Source organism: Thalia democratica, chromosome 4, assembly GCF_965202585.1.
Source record: "Thalia democratica chromosome 4, ktThaDemo2.hap1.1, whole genome shotgun sequence".
NCBI lineage: Eukaryota > Metazoa > Chordata > Thaliacea > Salpida > Salpidae > Thalia > Thalia democratica.
The window spans coordinates 58,474,472-58,498,546 of NC_139168.1; the positions used below are offsets into that span (position 1 = coordinate 58,474,472).

A 24,075-nucleotide genomic window follows, 5' to 3' on the forward strand; every position below is an offset into this window, starting at 1 on the left:
CATCAACAATTAAGATAAATTATTTAAAAACAAATATTAGATTATTATTTATTTTTTTACTTAGAAAGACTTCAATGTTTTTCAAAAAATAATATATAAACTTTATAAGATACTGCTTTTTAAAATATAAAAAAAAAAAAAAAAGGTCGTAAAACTCAGAACTTCCAAAATTTTTCTATAGCACTTTTGTTATATGTGCTAAAACCTGAGAAGAAAATTTAATACCGTTTAAATTTCATCACCCTCCTCAGTATTCCCTAAGTTAAAAATCTTTGCGATTTTAAAAATAAAAATAAATTCAAATGTTTTAGTTTTCAAAATAACTATTGTATTTTTTAATGGGAACTGTATAACATCAGTTTAAAAGATAAAAAGAAAATATATATATTTATTTATAAGTATTTCTGTTTTTTATTGTGTAATTGTTGCAAAATTTATTTTGACGTAAAGTTAAAATGTATTTCTAGTAATTTTTAAATACTAAACTAACAAATATTGGCTGTATTTAAGCTATTTAAGCTATTTAAGAAAAGAAAAAAAGCAGTATTGAAAAGAAAAATTAGTTCGTTTAACATTGTATTACAAATAGAAAACCTTTTTTTACCGCGATTGAATTTTTGTTTCAGCTTATAAAACTTAAACTTAATTAATGACAATAATTTCATAAGTGCTCTTCAAACAATTAAACGACAACAAAACATTTTTTAGTTAATTCTACTCGTAAACTTTAAAATGTAATTGCCTTGATATAATTTTGTATTGTTAAGAGTAAATGAATTTAGCTTTACATGTAATAAGAACATGTAATAAATAGTATAAGAACTCAACGTTTTAATTTATACACGAAAAAAAAAATGTTGTACTTGCTTGATACTAGTTTTTTGTTAGTTATTTCTTATGAAATCATTGTTTTTTTTTTCATTACTTAAGAAAGCTTTTTTCTTACAATTTTATTTTCTTAGGTATTTTAAGTCACAGCTAACTATTATACAAGTACATAAAATTATTAGATTAAGAATGTGGATTACATAATTTACATTTGTATTTTCATTTTTTAGTGAAATAGAGTATAGACTAAACTATTTATTATAAAAGAAATATTTTTAGTTTTCATTAATTAATAAACTTAAAGTTATAAAGTACTTTACCTTAGGTTGTTTTTATTGTTATACTGTACTGAAAACGGTATGAAAAAGTGTTAACTAGCTAAAGAATGCTTAATAAAGAATACATTACTGGAGTATATGGCTAAAATCTTCAAGTTAAATGAACACTCTTGTTCAATACAGGAATTTAGAAACATTCCTTTCAAGACAACAGTAAACATTTTGAAGTTTCTAAAACTATTTGTGTTCATCTGGGCTGTTTCTTTTATTAGTAAGTTATTAAAGAATTTATAGTGTTTGTTTACCATAAAATTTAAACGAAATAAACATGCTTTAATACAAACAAACTATGCAATCTTCAATACTTTCTTTGACCTAAAAGTAACTTATTAATTAGTGCACAAAAGTACTTAAAATATATACTTTATTTATTTATTTTTTTATAAATTTATTTATTTTAGCATATATTTAAGTGATTTAGTTTCTAAAAAGTTATTTATAAATTAAAATAAATTATTAAGCAGAAGGTACTAACATAAAAAAAAAAACTTTTTTGTGCTCTCCAATAGTTTAAAATATGGTTCCTAAATTGGAAATACCTCCAATTTAGGGCGATTTTGAATATTAGCGCAATTAATTAGTAAAGCGGCAAAAAAGTAAGTGGATAACTGACTAGTAAAGATGCAATATCTAGTAAATAGGGGCGATTATTTTTTGAATTGTTGACAAGGCAATGGCGAGCTTTGAAAACCTGGTTTAAAAGTAATATCTTTTTATTTAAACCATCACCTAATTTATTAACCTCAAAACTAAAAAACTAAATTTGCAACTAAACTTAATATAAGAATATACCCTGCTATGATGTAAACATTTAAAAACTGTTGTAATGTATTGGTTTATAAAACGACAAAAAATGCGCTCAAAGAATTTGGTCCAAGGACATGGTATACAAAAAACCTTTCGGTAATCGAGTTATGCACCACGGATACAGCTTAATATCTTTTCCAGGACGTAAAATATTTGTAACTAACTATTTAAAATAATTAAAAAGTGTTTAGTAAAAGAAAATATTTTTTCCATTACTAAACACTAAAGTTTATTGAAAAAAACTATAAAACTTTTCTAAAACTTAACTAAAAACAAAATTATTTTATTAACAAACTATAGTTGGTAAATTCTGTTTTTAAAGTTTTAAGTATTACCGATAAAATTCTATCATTGTCTATTTTTCTAGTGCAGGGTTCCCCAAAGTGGGCCATTACAGTAATTAAGGGGGCCATGAGCAGTAAAAGGGCCACAACGAGGCCATGAGGCCATAAGTTTAAACTTATACTAGATATTCTGGAGTTGATGGTGAAGAGCAAAAAAAGAATCTTAGTTTGCAATTAAGGTAAGTTTTTCGAGAGTTATTGTTGGAAGGGGCCATAGCTTTTTTATTTCTTTAAAGGGGGTTTTATGAAAAAAAAACTTTGAAAAACCCTGTTCTAGATAGTCTCCTCAGTCTGACTGTCTGTCCAAACCCAGTTGGTTTGTGAATGGAGCGTGGGTTTTATCACTTTTACACACGATTTTCAGTCGTTAGTTTCATGCGATTTTTCTAATTAAAACCACTTTTTTTAGTTTTTTCAATAACGTGGTTAGTATCTAAGAAAGTCAACTAACCACCATAAAATCTAGTGGAAGGCTCTCAAAAGTAATTTAAAGGTTGTATTTTATAATAGCAACTTTTAATTGACTTTTTACACTTTTTCTACTGACCATTGTCTCAGACAAGAAGACAGTATCATTAATAAAACGTTTAAAAATAATGTTGTTTTTGCAGCTGTTATAATCAGCAATATAACGTGGTGCATCGTAGTATTTGCAATTGATACCGAGTTTTTATCTTTAGTTATTATTCCTTTGGAGTGTCTGAAGAAGGTTGTGCTGTTTTGAAGTACTGTATTCTAAAGCCACAACAATGCAAAATCGATAGATATCTTTATGAATTTTATTGTATATATTGCGCAATTTTTACGAAAAAATTTATTTTTTTAAATGAAAGCTTATAAAGTAAAATTTAAAAAAATACTGTGTTCTGTACCAATTTTGGAAAGATATACATATATAATTTTCTATATTTATAGTTATAATATAAATTTTTATTAAAAAAACAAAAGTTTTTTTATGATTATATAGGAAGAATATATGAAACATTTGTAAAAAGCTGTGTTTTGTTATATAGCTAAGTAAGTAAAAGCATTTGTATATACGTTTTTTCTTCATAAGATTTATATTTATGACTTCCTAGAAAATTGTAAAAAACTTAATACTACTACTTACAAACATAAGTCACAGTAAAAACAAATTAAGCGAGGCATCTTTTTTTAAATGTTTAAACTAGTTAAGCATTATAGTAGCAATATCAAAAAGTAAATATCTTATAATAAATATTTCGTATCAAGAAATAATGGATGACAATTCTTAAAAACAAAATTCAAAACTTTTTTATATGTTAATTTTCATTTTTTTATTAAAAGTTTATATTATCTTGAGCTATAAATATTATTTAGATGTACAAAACATTAATTGTTTTACGTTTGTTCAATTAATAAAATATTTTTAAATGATATTAATAAAACTTAAAGGTTTGAAGTTTTATTTTAATTTTTTTAACCTAATGTAAAATTTTGCAATAACATACAATGCCAAAGAAATAAAAATATAATTTCTAAAAGTAAGTGATTTTTACGTTTTTAGAAACTAATCCTTTTACTTGTGGCTTAAAAATATTTACAAAAGTATTACAGAACACTTAGAGAAATACATAAATTAAGAATTACAGTAAAAAGCATGTTTTGATTAAAAACAACAATTATTAAAAAAATTAATATCAAATTGGTTTTAAAGTATGCTAAATGAGGCATTCAAGTACTAGTTTTGACATGCGATGAGATTGATACTTGATGAATTATGCCCACTTGATAGTAATAAATGAGCTGAATGATATTAGTTTATGAGAATTAAATTTTCAATACGATGTTTACTATAAATCAAGCATTCGATATTTTTTCATGTAAAGTTTGTTCCCATAAAAAATAATTGCTATTGTTTTCCTTGTTCCTTATACATACATGTATAAGTTTAACTTCCGCTACTTGTATTAATTTAATTATACAGCTTTTGTTGTTCTATATGTTACATTTATAACTTTAAGTTTCTATTTGTGTTGTAATGATAAAACTTTTTTTACTAAACTTATACAACTCACGTATGATAAATTAAGCTTTTAAAAAGCTAATGTATAAAAAACAAAAGTTTTTTAGTTTTCGGACTTCATTTGATATTAGATGTATAGATATTTTTCGTATGATTGTAAGTATTGTTTCTAAGTAAAGAACTATAAATTGAAACTATAAAAAGTTTATCGTTGTAAGAATTTTTTTGAACAACTTTTTTATTGTCAAAAAACTTTTTTTGATATTATCATACTTTATTAAGTATATTGAATAAAAACTATATTTATAAAACAGTAAAATAAACACACTCTAAAAAGAATTTAGTTACTACTTTTTTTTTTGAAAATCTAAATTCTTCACTGTAAAACTTAGCTCTCTTTATAACTTAGTAAGTTTACACTTTTTATAACTTAGTAGTTTAAATATTTATAAAATCAAACACTGTTGTGTAGTGTTATTCTATTTTTTAATGTTAATATTTATCCAAAAATAGTTTAGTCTAAGTTAAACTATATTTAACATTAAATCTAGAATCAGTAATTCCCTACAAAAACTTAAATAATAATAATAAATCATTTAGCGTATCTTTCTTCAAATAGTTGCCTCTTCAATGTTCAAAGTCTTGTCAGTTGTAAACTTAGTACTATTCGGATTCGAAGTCAAAACATTTAAATATTTTAAAATTTATATAATAAAGAAATTTTAGAAATACGTAGAGTCTTTATTATGATTTAAAGCTCTTAAGAAGGTTAGTATTTTTCATCATAGAATAATTCATATGAAGTGCATTAAATTAGCTTGTATCAGTTACGAGTTTTTATACTTTTTTCTTTGCAGACTTTGGCTAAAACTAAGTTGGCCTGATTACTCTCAAAGTATCTTTTAACATTTTAGATACATCTTCTTTAATAATAAGCAATACAAATTACAATTTAGAAACTTGTTTTTTTTTTGTTCAAATGTATTTTATTTGTATTTCCTTACATAGTTTAAAAAACTGTATTTTTGAATATCTGTTTTTATTACTTTTTTAGATATATAAAATTAGTTTTTTTTTTATGGAAATCATAGGTAGTGTAAAATTACTAATAACATTTTCAGTTTTTGAAATCAGTTATGTTTATGTTAAATTGTAATTATACTCACTAAAACATATGTACATAACTGTTTTTGTAATACTTATTTAGAGGTTTTTTAACAAAATTTTTATGCCTTCGCATTAACCTTTTTAATCCATATCTAATAAACTACAGCTTCATTTACTGTGCTACTAGTGTCTGGAGATTGTGGGGAAAGCATACCGGGGAAAGAAGGATTTTTTACCCACCCTGAGTATCCAGAAAACTATACTTCAAATATGAAGTGCAGGTATACCATACTAATAATTGAAAAGGAAGAAACTAGTTATGATATTCTACAATGTTTTAACTTGACTTGAAAATAAACTTTTATTCGAATTATGGCTTTTTCCTGTCCGTAAAAAACAGTTTTACGTAGTCTTAAAGTCAGCTGATTTTTAATACTAGGATTAAATAGAACTTCATAGAACTGTTTATTATTCGTAGACATAGAAACGTCGTTAGTGAAATAGAGTTAAAACTTTTAGTTAATCTCAGGTCTAAAATACTTGTCTAAATCTCTTTGTTTCCATTTCCGTTGTACCTGATAAGTTTAGTTTCACTAAGTTTTATACTTTTTATATATCGTAGCACTTCAGCTCGTCATAAGTGAATTTTTTAGAAAAATAGTTTTAAAGTTCACTTTTTATCTATTTTTTATAACTAAGTTTTAAAGAAACGTTGTAAACGTATAAAAAGTTTTCAGTATTTTTATTTATCATAAACTTACAAAGAAAAACCTTTTATGCGAAATAATAGTATTTTAACTAATACAAACAGTTTATTTTCAATACATTATAAACATAATACTTTTTATTATATACAATGATAAAACAATAAACTGTCGTAAAACTTAACAAATTTAAGCTTATTTGAAAAGAAACTGTTTATTGAGTTTACAATTATGTTTTTATTACTTAAAAAATATATACTTTACTAAACTTTCAGTATTCAACTTTAAGGTTTCAAAAGTAATAATTTTTAATCACTTTATAACTGCTTAAAACCTCAATGAAAAAATAATTTAGTCACTATTTCATTTTAGTGCAATGACATTTTTACAATAAACAATATACATACATAGATTTAGAAACGAGCGTGAACTTGTCTTGAATAGCTTTTTTTGTTATTTTTTTTAACCAAACTTTAAAACCAATTATTTTCAAATTGGTTAATTATAACTTGGAACTTTTTTTTATTCTAAAGAACGTTCTTTTGCTTTGATTTTCACAATAATTTCCGTCGAATTGTGGTTTTACTGTTGTAGTGGGGTCCCTTTAAAAATTTTGATTTTTTTCTATTTTTTTTTTTTACAAGTTTTTCTCCAAAAATAATTTTTTTTTTTCAAATTTTTTTATTAAACATACTTATTAAACTAAGTTTAAAATTGTAATTTTATTTTTCCAATTTTTTTTATACCATAAGCTTAAATAAATTTTCATAAAAATTCCAATTTTGCACAATTTTCAATTTTTAGGTTTACAGACTTTTATGCAAAAATAATTATTTTTCAACAATATTTATTTTTAACAGACTTGTATAGTTAAGTTTCATGATGTAATTTTTTTTTTCAATTAATAATTTTTTTAGAATATATGACCAATGCAAGTTTTATCTAAACTCTTAGCACTTTAGCAAGAAATTCCTCAATTGGTTTTATTAAGAGTTTAGGTAAAACTTGTATGCGTCATATATTTAAAAAATAATAATTAATTGGGAAAAAAATATATCATGAAACTTAACTATACAAGTCTGTTAAAATTAAAATTATTAGAAAAAAAAATATTTTTTTATAAAAGTCTGTAAACCTAAAAATCGAAAATCGTGCAAAATTGGAATTTTTCTGAAAAATTTATTTAGGCTTATGGTATAAAAAATAAAAAAATTGAAAAAAAAATTAATTACAAGTTAAAACTTAGTTTAATAAGTATGTTTAAAAAAATTTTTTAAACAAATTATTGTTTTCGGAGAAAAACTAGTAAAATTAAAAAAATAGAGAAAAGCTTAAAACTTTTAAAGGGGCCCCACTACAACAGTAAAACCCCAATTCGATGGAAATTATTGTGAAAAGCAAAAAAATAAAAAGAACGTTTTTTAGAACAAAAAAAAAGTTCCAAGTTAGCATTTAAGAATTTGAAAATAATTGGTTTTAAAGTTTAGTTTAAAAAAATATAAAAAAGCCATTCAAGCCAAGTTCACGCTCGTGATTTAAAATCTAATATTTTATAAGATAAACGTAATAAATATATTACTCAATTCTTAAATTTATGAAACTCATTTAGAAAATAATTCAAAAGATCTATCAATCAAAAAACTCTTTAGAAGTTCTACTTAGTTCAAAAAAATTAGATCAAGTAAAGAAAATGACCCTAGTTTTCAACAAGTAAAAAAAATAACCCCGGATATAATTAAGCAAAAAAAAAACTGTTAGTAAACAAAATGTTAAATAAAACATATTTTTATCATTATCAATGTCATCACTCACCCTTGATCTGTTTTTATTACTATATTATTATGTTTTTTTTTGTTTTTTAATCGTATTGTTTTTTTCACTACTACTGTTACCCCTAACCCTTACCCTTTGTCGGTAGTTTTTTTTTTATTTTATCTTCTTATTGTTTTATTTTACTATCACTGTTACCCCTAATCCTTGGTGTGTGTTTTTTTTTCGTATAACTATTTTTTAAACGTTAAAAAAGATTTTAAAAATTTCTTTAACGTTTAAGCAAAAAATTTATATCGAGTTTATAACTTGAAAAGTAAAACAAATGACCTCAAAAGTTTAAACAAGTAAAAAATATGACCATAGAAAAATTTGGATCAAGTGAAAAAAATTACACCAGTTTTAAACAAGTAAAAGTAATGACCTCGGGGTCATTTTTTACTTAATCGAAAAAATTTAACTACCTTGCAATATCAACATAATTTTCAAAAGCTAAATCTTTTTACTTTTAAGTAGCGGTATAAACATACATTATATTATTAGTAATATGATAAGGATAGTTTTTTGTTATTAAAATATCCCTCACGGTCTGTTTTGTTGTAAGTTTTTGTGACTAATCTCTTATACATTTTTCAAAACAAAACATCCTCTGAGTTTAACTAACAATAACAACTAAAAACACTTACAGATTTTACAAAACTTTTGAAATACAGATATTGATAAAAAATATTTGTAAAGTATAGTTTTACAAATATACGAAGCTCTGAAGTTTTCCTTATGTAATCTCATCTAGCTACAAAGAATAATAGTTACCTTTAAACCTTTAATGTTATTACGTAAATATAAGCATTAAAGGTATGTTTAAAAACATTGAAAGTAGTTAACACTTATGATAAACTTAAGTTACACCAATAAAACAGTTGTATCAACAATAAAACTGCAATCATGTTATTTTGTTTAACAAGCTAAACAATTTAGTTGTTTTAGGTGGTCCACAAGCGCCCGAGACGAAGACAAAGTAAAATTTTGGTTGGAAGAACTCGATGTTGAAGAGGATCGCGATGGAAAATGCAATTATGACTATCTCAGGTATTTTTCGACGTGATAAACGTGCGCCTTGAATTGCAATTGCATTTTAGTTTACATATTTTAATCAACAACTGTCAATTAAACTTTTGAGAGCACTTAATTTTTATTTTGTCAAATTTTGAGTGTTTTTTGGTTTTAAAGTAACAAGCTTTTTATTGTTACCATACCTCTCAAAATAGCTTTTCGTGGCCACAAATTTCTAATAGTTTTAAAAACATCATCCTTTTAAGCAATCATTTAAAAATTATCTACAGTTATGTAACGGTAGATTACAATGTTATCTTTACAAACAAAACAGCATAAAATTTCCTAAAGAAGAACGTCCAGCAAAATTCTGCGGACGGAAAACTAAATACGCTGAAGAAGGTCGTACACCTTATTACAACGGAACAGGCATTCCTAAAATTCAGTTTGTTTCGGATGACAGTGTTGAAATGGGAGGTTTTAAAATAAGATTTAAAAGTGAGTATGTATTTTATTTACTAACAAACTCACTTTACAGTTATAGCTAAATTTTCAAAAACTAGTCGTTGTTTTATATTAAGTCGTAGGTTTACTTGCCTCTAAAAATTTATTTTAGTATATAACCTTGAACATTTTATAATTTTACTATTGTACTTAACTTTCATTTATTAATAAAAACTTAATTAATTAATTTGCATGTACAATAGCTTTAAAATCTTTAAGAAAGGCTAGGTAAAACTTTATATATTTTATTCTTCCAATATAAACTTGTCTTATACCAATACTAGTTTCATAGTTACATATTAAAGTAGTACGTATAGAAACTCACGTGTTTTGATAAAAGTTTAACAATATTTTGTTGATGTAAAAAACTTTTGTATATTAAAAAAATCAGAACATTCTGACTATTTAATTTCAGAAGATATACTTTACTAATTCTAACAAACAAAATTGTTTTTTAATCGACTCGTAAAACTTGCGTTAATTTTTCATAATCAATAAGCATGTTGTTTAAAGTTGACGTATTAAAAAACAGCTTTGATACAAATTTTAACTCTTCTATTTAATGTATTTTAAAAAAGTAAAAATATTTACTAAAACCTGTTCCTTCTAAAAACTATGAAAAAACTAATAATTTTAAATAAACAGTTGATAGATACGATTATTGCAAAAGCAGTCCATGTGAAAACGATGGATCGTGTATTCTAGATGACTCGATTTTAATCAACGGGTTTTACTGCAAATGTGAGGAGGGTTTCGGTGGCCAACTCTGTGAAAGTGGTTTGTAGTAAATCATTGAATTTAAAAAGTTTTGCTAATAAATTCACTAAAACTTTTAAATTATCTTTACTGTTATACAGACACAAACGAATGTGCCAGTAACCCGTGCTTGAATGGAGGGACTTGCTCAACTCCAGACTTTAACATGTACGAATGCGCTTGCCCTGAGGGAACTAGTGGTACAAATTGCGAAATTGGTAAAATCTTATGGTGTACAAAAGTTGATAAAAAACAATTAAATGATTTTTAATTTTGTTATATTTCTAAGTTTATGTTTGTTTGTATAGACGAAGATGAGTGCGTATCTGAGCCATGTTTTAACGGAGGCACTTGCATTGACTCGATAAATTCTTATAAATGTGAGTGTGCGGAAGGATTTACTGGTTCTTTGTGCAAAACTGGTTTGTTTTTTTATGTGAATAGTTAAGTAATGTAACTACTAAGTTTTTGCAAGTCAGAATGTATAAATTTAAATAAATTTTTATTACTTTAGTACAACTAAAAGTTTTAAGATATAGCAGATTTACAAAGCTACTAGAAAATTAATGTTATATAAAAGGTATTCAGTGTTAAATTTACCTTTTTATAATCTACTAACTTCTTTAACCACAATACAATAAAGCTAGTAAGTTTTTTATTAGTTATTTATGATTTTGAACTTCATTAGATAGAAAATTACTTAAAGATAGATTTTTTTCCTAGTTGGAACTTTTCAGTAGTAGTAAAAACATATTATTTATGAACACATTATTAACTTAATATTATTAGAAAACTATATGTTTTGTTTAGAAATTGATGAGTGTGAATCAAGCCCGTGTATGCATGAAGGCAGATGCGTCGACAAGACTAATAAGTATCTGTGTGAATGTGCAGCAGGATACGAAGGAAAGCAATGCGAATTTGGTACAACTTCAATTAAAAATTTTTAATACAAAACTCAGAATAATATTTTTAATTGAATAAGTAGAAGTTTTAAAAATTGAAGAAGTTTAAAAAATAATGCTCTTGTGCAACTTTTTTTCAATAACTTTTGTTTTTTGACGTTCTTAAATTTAAAAAAGATACTTTCATAATCTAGTTCAAGTAATTGTATACATTTTAAATAAGGTTTAAAACTTTAACAAAAGCACCAGTTTCGTTAAACTTGCCGATAGTTTGTTTAAAAATATTTGTTTAGTTTTTCAAAATAAAAAAGTAAGACAAAATATGCTTTTGTAGTTTTTAACACAAAAAAATTCCATAACATTCTGTTTACTTTTTGCACATAACATTTTACTATAAATAACTCTCAAAAAAATCCAAATTTTTTTCAATGTTAAAGTTTTTAATATAAAACATTCTATCATTTGGCCTTTATATGTTTACAATGTTTTAGAAATAGACGAATGCAGCAGCGATCCGTGCCACAATGACGGCATTTGTAAAGACAAGATCAATGCATTTGAATGTGAATGCAAAAGTGGATATAGCGGCGATCGGTGCGAGAAAGGTCAGATTCTATTTTTATAAAAAGTTCAGCTATACTTTATTCCAAAAGATATTAAAGGAAATATAGTTTTTTACTAAAGATTTTTATTTGCTTAAAATCTTTCTATGTTTTAACTTGGTTTTGACATTTTAAGTTATCGCACTGTGTGTACTAAATACTTGTACAACATACTTTAATAAAGTAACTTATTACAATTTTTACATTTTGTTTAAACAATACAAAAATTATATTTTATTGTAGGTATATTAAGCATTACCTTGAAAAAAAATGTTAGTTGAATTTTAAAAAAGAAACAATTTATTTTAGTATAATTTCATTTTATAATGCTTCAATGTTTACGCTTATAATAAAGTTGAAATCTAATTGTAAGTAAATCATTTTAGTTTTTATAAAAAGCAAACTTAGCTAAAAAAAAATTACTCTTATTATATTTTTTTAATTAACTACGTTTTATATTACCTAAGTGTATAATTATTAAACATAAGTTTGTTTTTTAACTCCAAACACATATAAAAGTATAAGTGAACTGATTTTTTCTAGATACAGACGAGTGCTTGTCTTCCCCGTGCTTAAACAACGGAAGATGCGTGGACAAAATTGATAAGTGAGTTTGTAAGAACGTTTATATATTTTATATCAAAATGATGTTGATAAAACTAAACTATTCAGGAATATTGTAAAACTTTTATTCTTATTGTTTAGGCTCAATTCACTATCATCTGTTAAAAGTTTCTCACGGGAAAAAGTTAAAATTAATTTGTAATTTAAGTTTTTGTCGTAAAAAACATTTGAAAATTATGTTTTACTAAAAGAATTCGCACTCAGGTTCGAGTGCAACTGTGCGGAGGGTTACTCAGGAAGTACGTGTGAGATTGAGTTAGATGAATGCGATAGTTCGCCATGCAAGAATGATGCCTATTGTATTGACTATCCGGCTTCTTTTTATTGTGACTGTAGAAAAGGCTACGACGGAGTTTTATGCGAAATAGGTTTAAGAAAATTTTATACAAAAATCATTAAGCTTAAATAAAAGTTTTTTTGACTTATCAATTTTCAGTATTTTATATTAGGATAATACGGGTAAACATTAAGTTAATAATTTTATTATTATCCGTTATTAGTTTATCGAGTATATTTATGAACAAAAACACATGTACACTCTGATCTAGCATTTTTATTTTTTATAAATCTTTATTCTAATCTCAATAAATTTAATCAAAAGTTATATTACAAGAGTTTATTTCATTTTAACTTGAAAAAAAAAAAAAACACAGATACTAATTTAGAAGTTATGTTTATAACTGTTCGTTTAAAAATAATTAATTTAAACAATTTTAGAAAGCATTTTATATTTCAATTGTTTATGTTGGTTTAGTATAAACAAACAAATTATTTAAAAATAACCAAATATCTATGAGTTAGTTGTAAGATTTTTATAACCAACTCATATATGTTTTGTGTTGTTGAAAAACATTAAGTCTTAACAAAGTTTTAAACTTTTAGGTGCTATAGTCGTGGTAAATTATTATGACATTTAATAAGAAAACTTATGAGATTTATTGTTTTACTTATTAGAAAAAACCTTTAAAGCTAAAAATGTATTTTTTATATCGTTTATAGTCAACAAATGATAAGATTTTACTAAAATTACATAATAAAACGTAAAACTAAACTTAAAATTTGTTTTTAAAATAAACAATATAACATGTTTTAAAGCTGTTTTTGAAGCTAAATTTTTATTTTAGGCTTCTATAAACTTACTGATTTGATTATTAGTTTGTTATAAAAATCCCTACAAACACATATACTTTTTTTGTTGTAAACAAACTTAGTTTTAATTCTGGATGCTAAACCTTTTTAACATCGTTTGATAAAAAAAAAACTAAGGTTAAAAATTGATGCTGCTGTAGCAAATTTTAATTATAAATTTAAATGTCAACAAGTTGTTGAATAAAATTTTCAATGGGTTAAATTTAACAGTACTTTATAAAATCTAAAAAACTTAGTTTAATGTAGATGACTTAAAGAATCAACTTAATATTTTATCTTTACATTCTTAACTTTTTAAGATATGTGTGAACCTAACCCTTGTAAAAATAATGGAGTTTGCATGCGTAAGAGTAGTAGGAAAATAGAGTGCAATTGTTCACCTGGCTATTATGGAATCAACTGTAATCAGCGAGGTTCTTTTATAATATGATTATTAGCAAAAAAAACATAAAAAGCTTTATAAGTAAAATTTTAAATGCTTTTAAATTCTTCAATAATCATAAAACTAGTTTTAGTTAGTTGTAGTAAGTTTTTTGTCAATTATATATCCAAATGGATACAAATAACTACAAGTTTTAACTTAAAGTTTGTTTGCTAAGAAATTACTTAATCAAAACGAGCGTGAGAGATATTTTAACATGCGTGTATGTTAAAAGTATACATTTAAGTTAAGTTTTACTTTACTATAAGTCAAAACAACAAATAGACGTATCGAATATTTTTTTAAAGTTTTATTTTCAATATAACTACTTAATACAAAAATGAGATTAACACTTTAATTATTGAGTAATCAAAATATTATAATTTGATAAGCAAAGAATTTAAATCAAATGTAAAGAAGGTAACTACTTTTTTACAAAAATTAATTCAGTTAAAAGTTTTTTTTTCTAGCTGGCAAAATAGGGAAGATCTAACGAAGTATGACTTCAGTTTTTTATTTAAATTAATGAATGAACAAAAAATAGACATTTTACCATAACTAAAAATAATTACTCAGATCCAGTAAAACCTGATACAAACAAAAACCAAGAAGAACCAAAACAAAGTCTCGCAAAACCGAAAAAATATGGTTTAGATGATAACGTCAACAACGATCCTCCCAAAAATACACCAAATAAAAAATATGAAGACACCGAAAGTGAAAACGATGAGAGTAAAGATGACAATAATAACTACGCCATAGCTCTTGCATTTTCCATTGTTTCTATGTTCATGATGTTAGCTTTAGTTTGCATGATTTCTTACTGGTTGCTTTCTAGAAAAAAGAAGTCTGATGTTGAAAAAAGTTCCGGTAAAAAAAGTAAGTAACTTCTTAAGTATATTTACCTGAATTGAACAACCTTTGTAAGACAAACTAAAACAAAGTAAAGATGTTTTACAACAACTTTTGTCTTTATTGAAAAATTTTTATTTGTCTTAAAACCAAATAAATCGTTGCAGTTTATTAAAACTGATTGGTCAAGCATAATACTAGAATTTTATAGGGATTGAAACAAAAGTTAAGTTGTTGTGCAACTTATATGTTGCATATATTTTAAGAAAAATATATAATTTAAATGATTTAACTATCAAAGCAATACATATTACAACATTTGTTTGTAAAATTAGTATATATAATTTTTTTAACATCTAAAGTGCTTAACTAGTTTCATTTTTTCATGTTTTGGTTAGTTTTCAAGTTGTATATTGTATCTTACACTGTAAGACTTACATAAACTTCTCAAAACAGAGAAAATATTATTTTATAGTTTTAAAGTACCAGTTAGTTTAAAACTTAAACTATAGGTCAAAATGTCTTTTTAAATAAAGTTAACGTAATAGTGTTTATGTAAATGACAGTATATAGAAGAATATATGTTACCACCTAACTTGTGACTAGAAATAAGTTTTTTGGCCGTAGACTTAAGTCGAAAAATTTGTCTGATTTTTAACTAGCTTATGCAGTAGTTTTAAAAAATTAAAAGTAAAAATAATTTTTCAGTTTTCTACAACATCAGCTAAACTTTTCAAAAACTCAAATGCTGAAATGTATATAAGTCTTTTTTCAGTACAATTTTGTAAATGACATGTAAACTTGTGAAAAAAAAGAGTAGGGTTATTTATTCCATTTTAAAAATTTGAGTTTAAAAACAAATGTTAGTTCGTTTTACAAATAATCAAATGTTTATCTATTCTAAGGCTGTAATTATTCTTATAAGTTTTTTATTCTAAAAAAACGGTGTAGTACAAATTTTTACTGTTTGTTCAGCTAATCTAACTATTTAACTAAACTTTACAAACTTATATGTTAATTAAATGTCCTACTTTGTTTTAAATGTTCTTTATTTTTATTGATTTACTAAAGAAACTTGTTTCAATTTACTACAACAAAAAAAAGCAGTGTTTAAATACTGTTGTACATACACAATTAATTTGTTTAAACTGTTTTTTCTATCAGTTTTGCCAATAAACGAAAGCATACACAATTTATAAAAAAATATGTTAAAACTTTAAACTTATGAATGTGTCTCCTTGGTATTTTTTTTTTTAATCTTACAAATAACACTAACAAATATTATTTATTTGATATGTGAGAAACATATTTTTGGTTTAATTTTTTTTAGGTTTAAACTTTTTTTATTAAAGACTTTTAATAAATTATCCCTAGTTTTATCTTTATTTAGGTGAAGAGTTACCATACCGATATACTCAACGATGTTTGCTAAGAAGTGCAGTATATATTATTGTAAAAATATAGCTAGTTCAACCCTTTCGAGTTTTTATTTTATAAACCTGAAAACGATTTTAACGTGTTCGGTTAAACTTGAAAGTACTTGTAAATTATTTTTTATCACTCTATTTACTTTAGTTATTTTTAAAGATAAGTAACATTGAATACACTTTTATTTAGAACGGTGTCTGCTTTTTTAAATGAACATAAACTATTATAGGAAATGATCAAGATTTTACAAAGAAGAAGACTCGAAGAAAATCGCATTATTCAGCAAGAAAAAGGAGACAATCAAGGATTGCAGTAACTCAGTCATCTTTGAATTCATCAGATGAATTTTACAAAAATGATATTAGTCTTGAAGATTTTGATGACTATCAGAAAAAATCTACAGTTAAGCGACCTTCAATGTAAGAAGAAAAAATTAAAATACATAATTTTGTAATTCATCCATTAACACTATTGTTTACTGAACGATGAAAAGTTTGGTGAAAGGACCTGATGTACAAAGATACATTTTGGTTATCAAATCGTACACCACATTCGAGTTATCGAGTCATACGTATTACTCTTTTTTGACTATTTTCTTTAAAATAAATTTAAACAAGACTTGACATAACTAAAGTAAACTAAAATTGAATACACTATACCTACGTACAAAGATATTCCTACATGTCTGATTGCTCTAGTTTTTTTTCAATATTTTTGTTATGAAATAAAGAATATTTAATATGCTAATTATTTAACCTTAAAAATATAAATTAAAACTGTAGATAAAAAGATTTTTAAGTAAAATTTGTATTTTGCAATAGTTTTATCGTAAGTTAATTTATATAAAAAAAAGAAAACATAGTCAGAATAAAAACTTGCTAATTGAAACTGTTTAGGATTATGAAAGCGGATAATAAAGAACCGATGGCATTTGTAGGTAACTTTAGCGAAACTGACCGGATAATTTTTCCGTCGTCATATAATGAAGATATTATAACATCCTCTCCTAAAAAGAAGCCAGCTAGAATTAGTTACATACATTTACCAGAAGATAGCAATCAGGTTCAAATCGGCAACGATATAAAAGTAACTTTTACCTATAAGTAACAATGCAATTTAAACTATACTTTGTGACTATAAATTATTTAAGAAGTTGTTTATACTAAATTAATATTTTAGTTTTAAATCACAGTTGTTTAACTCAAAATTTTACAAATATAAATAACCAATTCTACTTTAACGCTTTAAATCAAACTATACTGTGTAACTCTTAGCACAAGTAAGATTTAGTTTTAAATACTTTTGTGTTCAAAATAAGTTCTTTTTGGAGAATACTTGAAATGATTTATTTGAAGACTTATAGATAGACTGAGTTAATATTCGGACTACGAAATGCTTAATTTAAAATTTATCAACCATTCAGGTTCACAAGTAGTTATAATTTTAATTGTTTTAAATCTAAAAAAATGAACTTTTTCCAGTAATGTATGAATTAACTGACCATTTTTTATATCATTTTTGTATAGAGTATTATCAAGTTTGTAAGCTATTGTAGGTAAATATTTCTCCAAACAAACGTTTTAAAAAACCCTTTAAAAAAAATTTCACAATGTAACGTTGTTTGAAATTATTTTTTCTTCTAAACAACTGTAGTCTACAAAAAGTTTATATTTCTTAGTATGATAATGTGTTAGATACACCTTTTTATAAGTGTTTTAAATGTTATGCTGAAAAGTTTAATGACTCCAAAAAAGCTCTAATGTGTTTATATTTATGAACTTATAAAAACTATGGCGACATTAGACAAAAAATAAAAAGAAAAATCAAGTAAGTGAAAATGCATAGTGCAGTGGCTAACTCATTAAACTTTAAACTGTTTGCCGGCATGCAATTGGCTTGCAATTATCTAATCTGTGATTAAACTCGTCCAAAAGCTCAATTTTGTGAGGTAGCAATTGTGGCATATAATTTAATATTTGATGAATGAAACTGCTTTTCTAAATGTTTGTTGTGAAGGCTTATGTATCAACGTCATTGTCAGTATTTTTTGAATAAACGAAACAAAAACTAATTGACTTGCAAACATAATCATGTTAAATAACGTTTTAAACTAATATTTAAAATATACTTTGACCTTAATTACAATTTTATAAAAAAAATTTTTGTTTAACACATTTTGTACTTATTTTACAATTATCAACTTTAAATAATAACTATTATATTTTATTAATAACATTTAACAACAAAATTCACTTTTTACGATTTAGTAAACTAAAATAGTACGAGTATTTACTGATAGTACTTTAACAACAGCTAAAATGTACTTTTTTACTATTCAAAATCTATTATTTTTTTCACAGCAATAAATGTTTGTCTAACAAATATTTTAACAAATAAAGTTAAAAACATAAAAATTAAACTTTATATGTAATTGTTTTATTACAGAAATTGAGAACTTAATCATGTTTTTTAATGAAAATTAACTTATAAAAATAACGTTAACAAAATTTTAAAAGTCAATCTAAGCGATTTAAGTAAAATAAAATTTATTTTTTAGCGGTCCTCCGTTTTCAAAAGACCTTATGCATCTCCTCAGAACTATACCCCTAGCACTAACTATGAAACTCCCCCGTACAAAAATACTGCACGAGATGTGTATGATGATGATATTTCATTGCAATCTTATTCATCTTCAAGGACTAGCGGAGAAGATTCATACGCTTCTCAGTCACCAACTTCCTCTGATGAAGGTGAAAGTTTTATAATGGAATAAAATTCTACGCTAAAATTCATCATTATACTATTTTTAAACAAAAGCAACTGTATGATATTTTCAACAAAGTTTTTTTTTTCATTTAGATACTAAACACATTCCAAAGAAAGAAACGTTTTTGGATATTGATAAACAACAAAATTCGCCTTATAGTTCACAGAATTCTTCAGAAGGTTTGTTCTCATCTTTAAAATCAATACAATCACGTAAACCGCGGTTTGTTAAATAACATTATAAAAATTGACTGAAAGTATAAAAAGGACCAAACTATGTAATAAAATATATAAAGCAAATTTTTATATCAAGTTTTGGACGTTGACATATATATTGTACAAAAATTTTACTTTACACTTATGTTAAAGATTTTTGATAAGTAAACTAACATAAAGTGCTTATTATAAGACAAGCTTAAATTCATTTTTTTGATGATTAGATGTAAAAGAGCCTCCGAAGAAAAATAATTCTCAGATTCCTCACAAACAGGAAAACTTAGCTAATAAACCTCATAATGCATTAAAAGGTTGTTACAAAATAACACAATAGTAAATTAAATTCGTTTTTTTACGTTTCAATGAAAACATAAAACTTTTAAGAACTAATTTTAGAAAAACCAAGCTTACATTGGAATGCTAGAGACGATAATCGTCTTAACAATATTCCTGTTGAACATCATTTCATTCCAGAAGTTGACTCCGAAATCGATACTGGAGTTGCAAACGCAAGTGAAAATATAAAAGACCAGCTAAACTGGAAACACAAAGAAAGAGTCAACATAAACAAGTTTGTTTTGTAGCTATGTATTTCAAAAACGATAAGACTATATTTCAAATTAACTTTACAACAAACGGAAATCAAGTTATAAAAATAAACATTTTCTCCTTGAAAAGTTATTTAAAAAAGTTTTAATTTGCTAAATATTTAGATCTTAAGTTTTGTCCCTTTTAAAAGATTTTAATTTTTATGTTCGTATAGAAAAGTCAGATACTTATTAAAATTACGTATTAATATGTATCACTAAAAAACTTGCTTATGAATGAAAAATGAGATAAGCTAATTAAACAAAGCCCATTAGGTTAAAACAAAAAAAAACTTAATATCACTATTAATACTATGATTTATGCTATAATCAATCAAAATGAGTTAAGTAGAGATACATACTGACACAAAAATAGATCTTGTACTAAATAAGTTCTAATTACTTTAGTATGTTTTTGTACAATTTTTCATTGTTAAAAACAGTAAATATTTTAATATAAAAAAGTAGTTTTAAAAGATTTTAAAAGTCTAACATAATCAGTAATTTGTACGTTATAAAACTTTTTTTTTAGAACTTGTTTTTAAAAAACTATTTTTTCTCCTTTAACAATAAAAAAATTAAAACTTAAAGGATACATCCGACATCTAAGTTTGAAAACAATGTTATAAAAACAGAAAACTACTTATCAGACGAGAAAAAGTGAGTTTATTTTTTGTAAGTTTTAGTAAGTGAAGTTTAAAATATTTGTAAATTTTATAAATAAATGCTAAAACCAATCAAATTGAATATTAATCTAATAGAAATTTTTAATTAAACTAATTTTGGAAAAAAGAAAAGTGTTTTTTTATAAGCAAACTATTAAAATTAAACGATTTTTTCAGTACTGAGACAAAAGTTAAGATAAAATGTAAAATAAAGGTTTAAATTAAAAGTATTTGGATTAATTATTTACAGACAACCTCAGAAAAAAGTTCAATTTAAAGGAGTAAGCAACTTTAAAACATCAAAAGGTATAAACACTGTATTTGTTTTGAATTTTTTTTTTTTTAATAAAAATTAATTTATTGTAAACTGTTTTTAATCGCAATACCACACCATAAACTCAAAAAAAATAAACTCAGGTAAATTTGACACTAGTCAACGAACTATAAGCAAGTTTGTTCCTTCACGTAATCGAAGAGATAGCACATCATCTGGAGTATACACTAGTGAAAGCATAAGTTAGAATATATAAAAGTTTATATATTTAGTACGAGAAAATATTTATATTTACTATATTGAGTCATGGAATATAACTATTTTATTATGAAAACGGAAAAATAGCCGTCGATATGTTAATAAATTATTCAGAACTGCAAAACAAGTTAGCAAGCTATTACTTTTGAAACATTAAAGCTGCTTCCTTTTACACTACAATGCAAATAATAATTTGCTGCGTTTTAAACTTAATTTTGATCTATCTTTTGAATTCTCATTTCCATGCATTTATTTTTAATGAACTTATACTTTCTCAAAATATTTTGTTTTTTAAACTATTACTAGTGACGATGAATAACGATGTTATTGTGGTAGATTATTTTTTATCAAAATTATAAAAATTTGGCATACTTTTTAGATTTATGCTATTAATAAGTTATACTATTATAAAAACTTATTTATTCAACAAATAAATAGAAATTCCTTTACTAATGTTTTCAACTTTTTACACTACTTTTATATAATAACAACAGACTAAATACGATATAAGCACTTCAAAAATTTTTTTTAACTATAAACAAATTTGTTCTGAAAAATGTACTAGTCTTCAAACATTTCAAAGTTATATTTTTCACAGGAAAAGAAAACAAAGGCTTAGATAAAAATAACGTTAAACAATCTCAAGCTAAAACCATTAAAAGTGAAATACTAATTTCTGAAAAAGAAAAAACAAATGAATATAAAAAACTGAAAGTAATAAACAAATCGTACCAAAACTTAAACAATGAAAATAATTTAGGACTGAATCGAGAAAATGCATTTGTTAAAAAACTATAAACAAAATTTTACAAAAATTGGATTTTGTATGATATTTTTATTTTTAAACTTTAGCATTTGTGTTATTAATTTTTTCTCAAATACATTAACAGCTTAATGAAATTTAAATTACATTCAAGTAGACAACTTGTCCCAATAAAAAATTTTCAGTATGTAAACAAAATCAATTTATGTACTGATTACTTTGTCATTAAATAATTAGAAAATTTCTATAACTTCCTTGAACTATATAAGTTGTACTTTTACAAATTAATTGAGTTATAATTGTTTTACCTCTAAATTTTTTTAATGCCGGGACAAGTTTTTTTTTTACATTTTTCATTGTTTTAGTTTATTTTTTTCTAATCAACAAGATTTTACACTTATTTAGAGCATATAAAGGTTTATTAACAACTTTTTTTTATATTCTGTACTAACAAAATTTTTAGTTTAGATTTTCACGGTACTGAGTTTGTATAAAGTTTAGTAAATAGATAGTGCTAAAATGTTATAGCCACTAGAAAAGTGAAACTTTGGGAAAGATTTTATACGATCGCTTCCTAATAATCATTGCTACGCGTGTTGTCTCATCAAATATTTAAAAAGTTCACTTTCTCTTCGAAACTTTAAAATTTTGATTGAGTTAGAAGAGGAAAACTAAAAATTAATTTTGTTTAGCAATTTTTTCTCGCTAGCAATTTTTCATACTAATTAAAACTGTTTTCAAATTTTTTAAATATTATATAAAAATTCATAGTTAGGTTATGTACTTTGATTTACTTACAAAAAACATTTATATTAAAATGTTGCATAACAACCAATGTATGTAAACATCAATAATAAACACAGCTAAATGATGTAAACAATATTTTTTTTTAGGTTTTTTTGAAACTCAAACAAAATATAATCTAGAGTTAAATTGAGAAATAGATTACAGTTAGTTAAGAAATAAAGCTTTTGCTAAGACATATCTATTAGAATTTATTATACTTTTAACGCTTTAACTAAGTCGCGTGCTTAGAGTTTACTACATAAATTTCATAAAGCACTTGATCAATAGATTTTTAGAAGCAAAATTTAATATCTCAGAAAAGTGTTTCAATGTAATTTTTGTATACATTCTTAAACAGATTTTAAAAGAAATATATTGTGTAAGTAAGATAGATTTTTTACTAAACTTTTATCACTAAGCATTCCAAGCTCTAAGACACTTATCCTTTCGAAACAATTTAAAAAAATTAATTATCGCATATAGATTAAAATTAAATGTTTGGTACATAGTTATTTAAATAATAGTTTTAAAAATATGGAAATTTTTGTAAGTAAATACTTTTTTAAAAACAAGCGTACTACATTCAAAAAAAAAGTACTTCATATAACTTATACATCATAAATATACACACAAAGCATGATTACAGTCATTAGAATATTACAACAGAGTCCAAAATAAAAGTGTTAAATATTTTCTTATTGTTTATTGAACGATAAAAAAGCGCTCAAAAAATTTGATCTAAGGACGTGGTGTACAAAGGAACCTTCGGTAATCGAGTCGTACTTTTGAATAGTAGTTTTAACTTAAAATATGTAAAAGTAAATCTATTTTTACTTAATACCATTATTACTATAAAACTTTATAATTTGTAAGTAGTTTTATTTTGAGTAAATACCAACTGATTAACTTATCCAAAAAGTCTACTTAAAATTTTGTATAGAAAAGTTTTTGTATAAAAAACCTTCATTTAATAACTTTACCACATTTTATATCTAGATTTGATTTACTTGTACAGATATGAAATTAAAAACATTAATTTTTAAAATAAGTCAAATAAATAAATGTAAGTTTGTCATGTATTCAAATTTTCAATTTCTTAAATATTTATACTAAGTTTTTTCATCGATCAACTTCTAATTAAGTTCAACATTAACAAGCTACAAAATATAACTATTTAATTTTTTTAATGTACTGTTATTAGTCTTAAAAAAATGTATTTAAAAATCTATTTAAGAGTATTTTATGGTTAAAGATAAGTTGTAATGTTATTAAATAAGTTTCATTTTTCGTAATATCAGGTACTTTAACAATTATGAAAAACTTTAAAATTTTTTTAGATAGCTTGTTAAACGTTAAAATCAAAAAGTTTCTACTGAAACTGATAATAAAATAGTTTCAGATTTTAACGATTTAAATGATAACTGCTACCACTAAAGACAATTTAGTATAAAACTTTAATATAAAGCTTTTTTATCAAATAAGTTTCAAAATAAGCTTTATATTAACAGTTTATAATTTTAAGATACGGACTTAATACACATTTTATTTTTTTTTATACATTACAAACTAATTCTTATATGC

General features: G+C 24.1%; 1 protein-coding gene across 1 annotated transcript; it reads left to right on the top strand.

The window, feature by feature from the left end:
• The first annotated feature begins 1,157 nt into the window (after positions 1–1,157).
• LOC145833864 (uncharacterized) lies at positions 1,158–22,481 on the top strand. Its single transcript, XM_082941095.1, has 23 exons — positions 1,158–1,377; positions 5,578–5,692; positions 8,873–8,974; positions 9,273–9,436; positions 10,088–10,219; positions 10,300–10,416; positions 10,507–10,620; positions 11,009–11,122; positions 11,595–11,708; positions 12,249–12,312; positions 12,534–12,697; positions 13,778–13,891; positions 14,476–14,778; positions 16,409–16,598; positions 17,076–17,265; positions 18,737–18,929; positions 19,039–19,125; positions 19,386–19,472; positions 19,558–19,732; positions 20,340–20,408; positions 20,664–20,719; positions 20,831–20,929; positions 21,544–22,481. Exons 1-23 carry the CDS (start codon positions 1,245–1,247, stop codon positions 21,741–21,743), a joined length of 3,096 nt encoding a protein of 1,031 aa, XP_082797221.1. The 5' UTR covers positions 1,158–1,244; the 3' UTR covers positions 21,744–22,481.
• Positions 22,482–24,075: the final 1,594 nt, after the last annotated feature.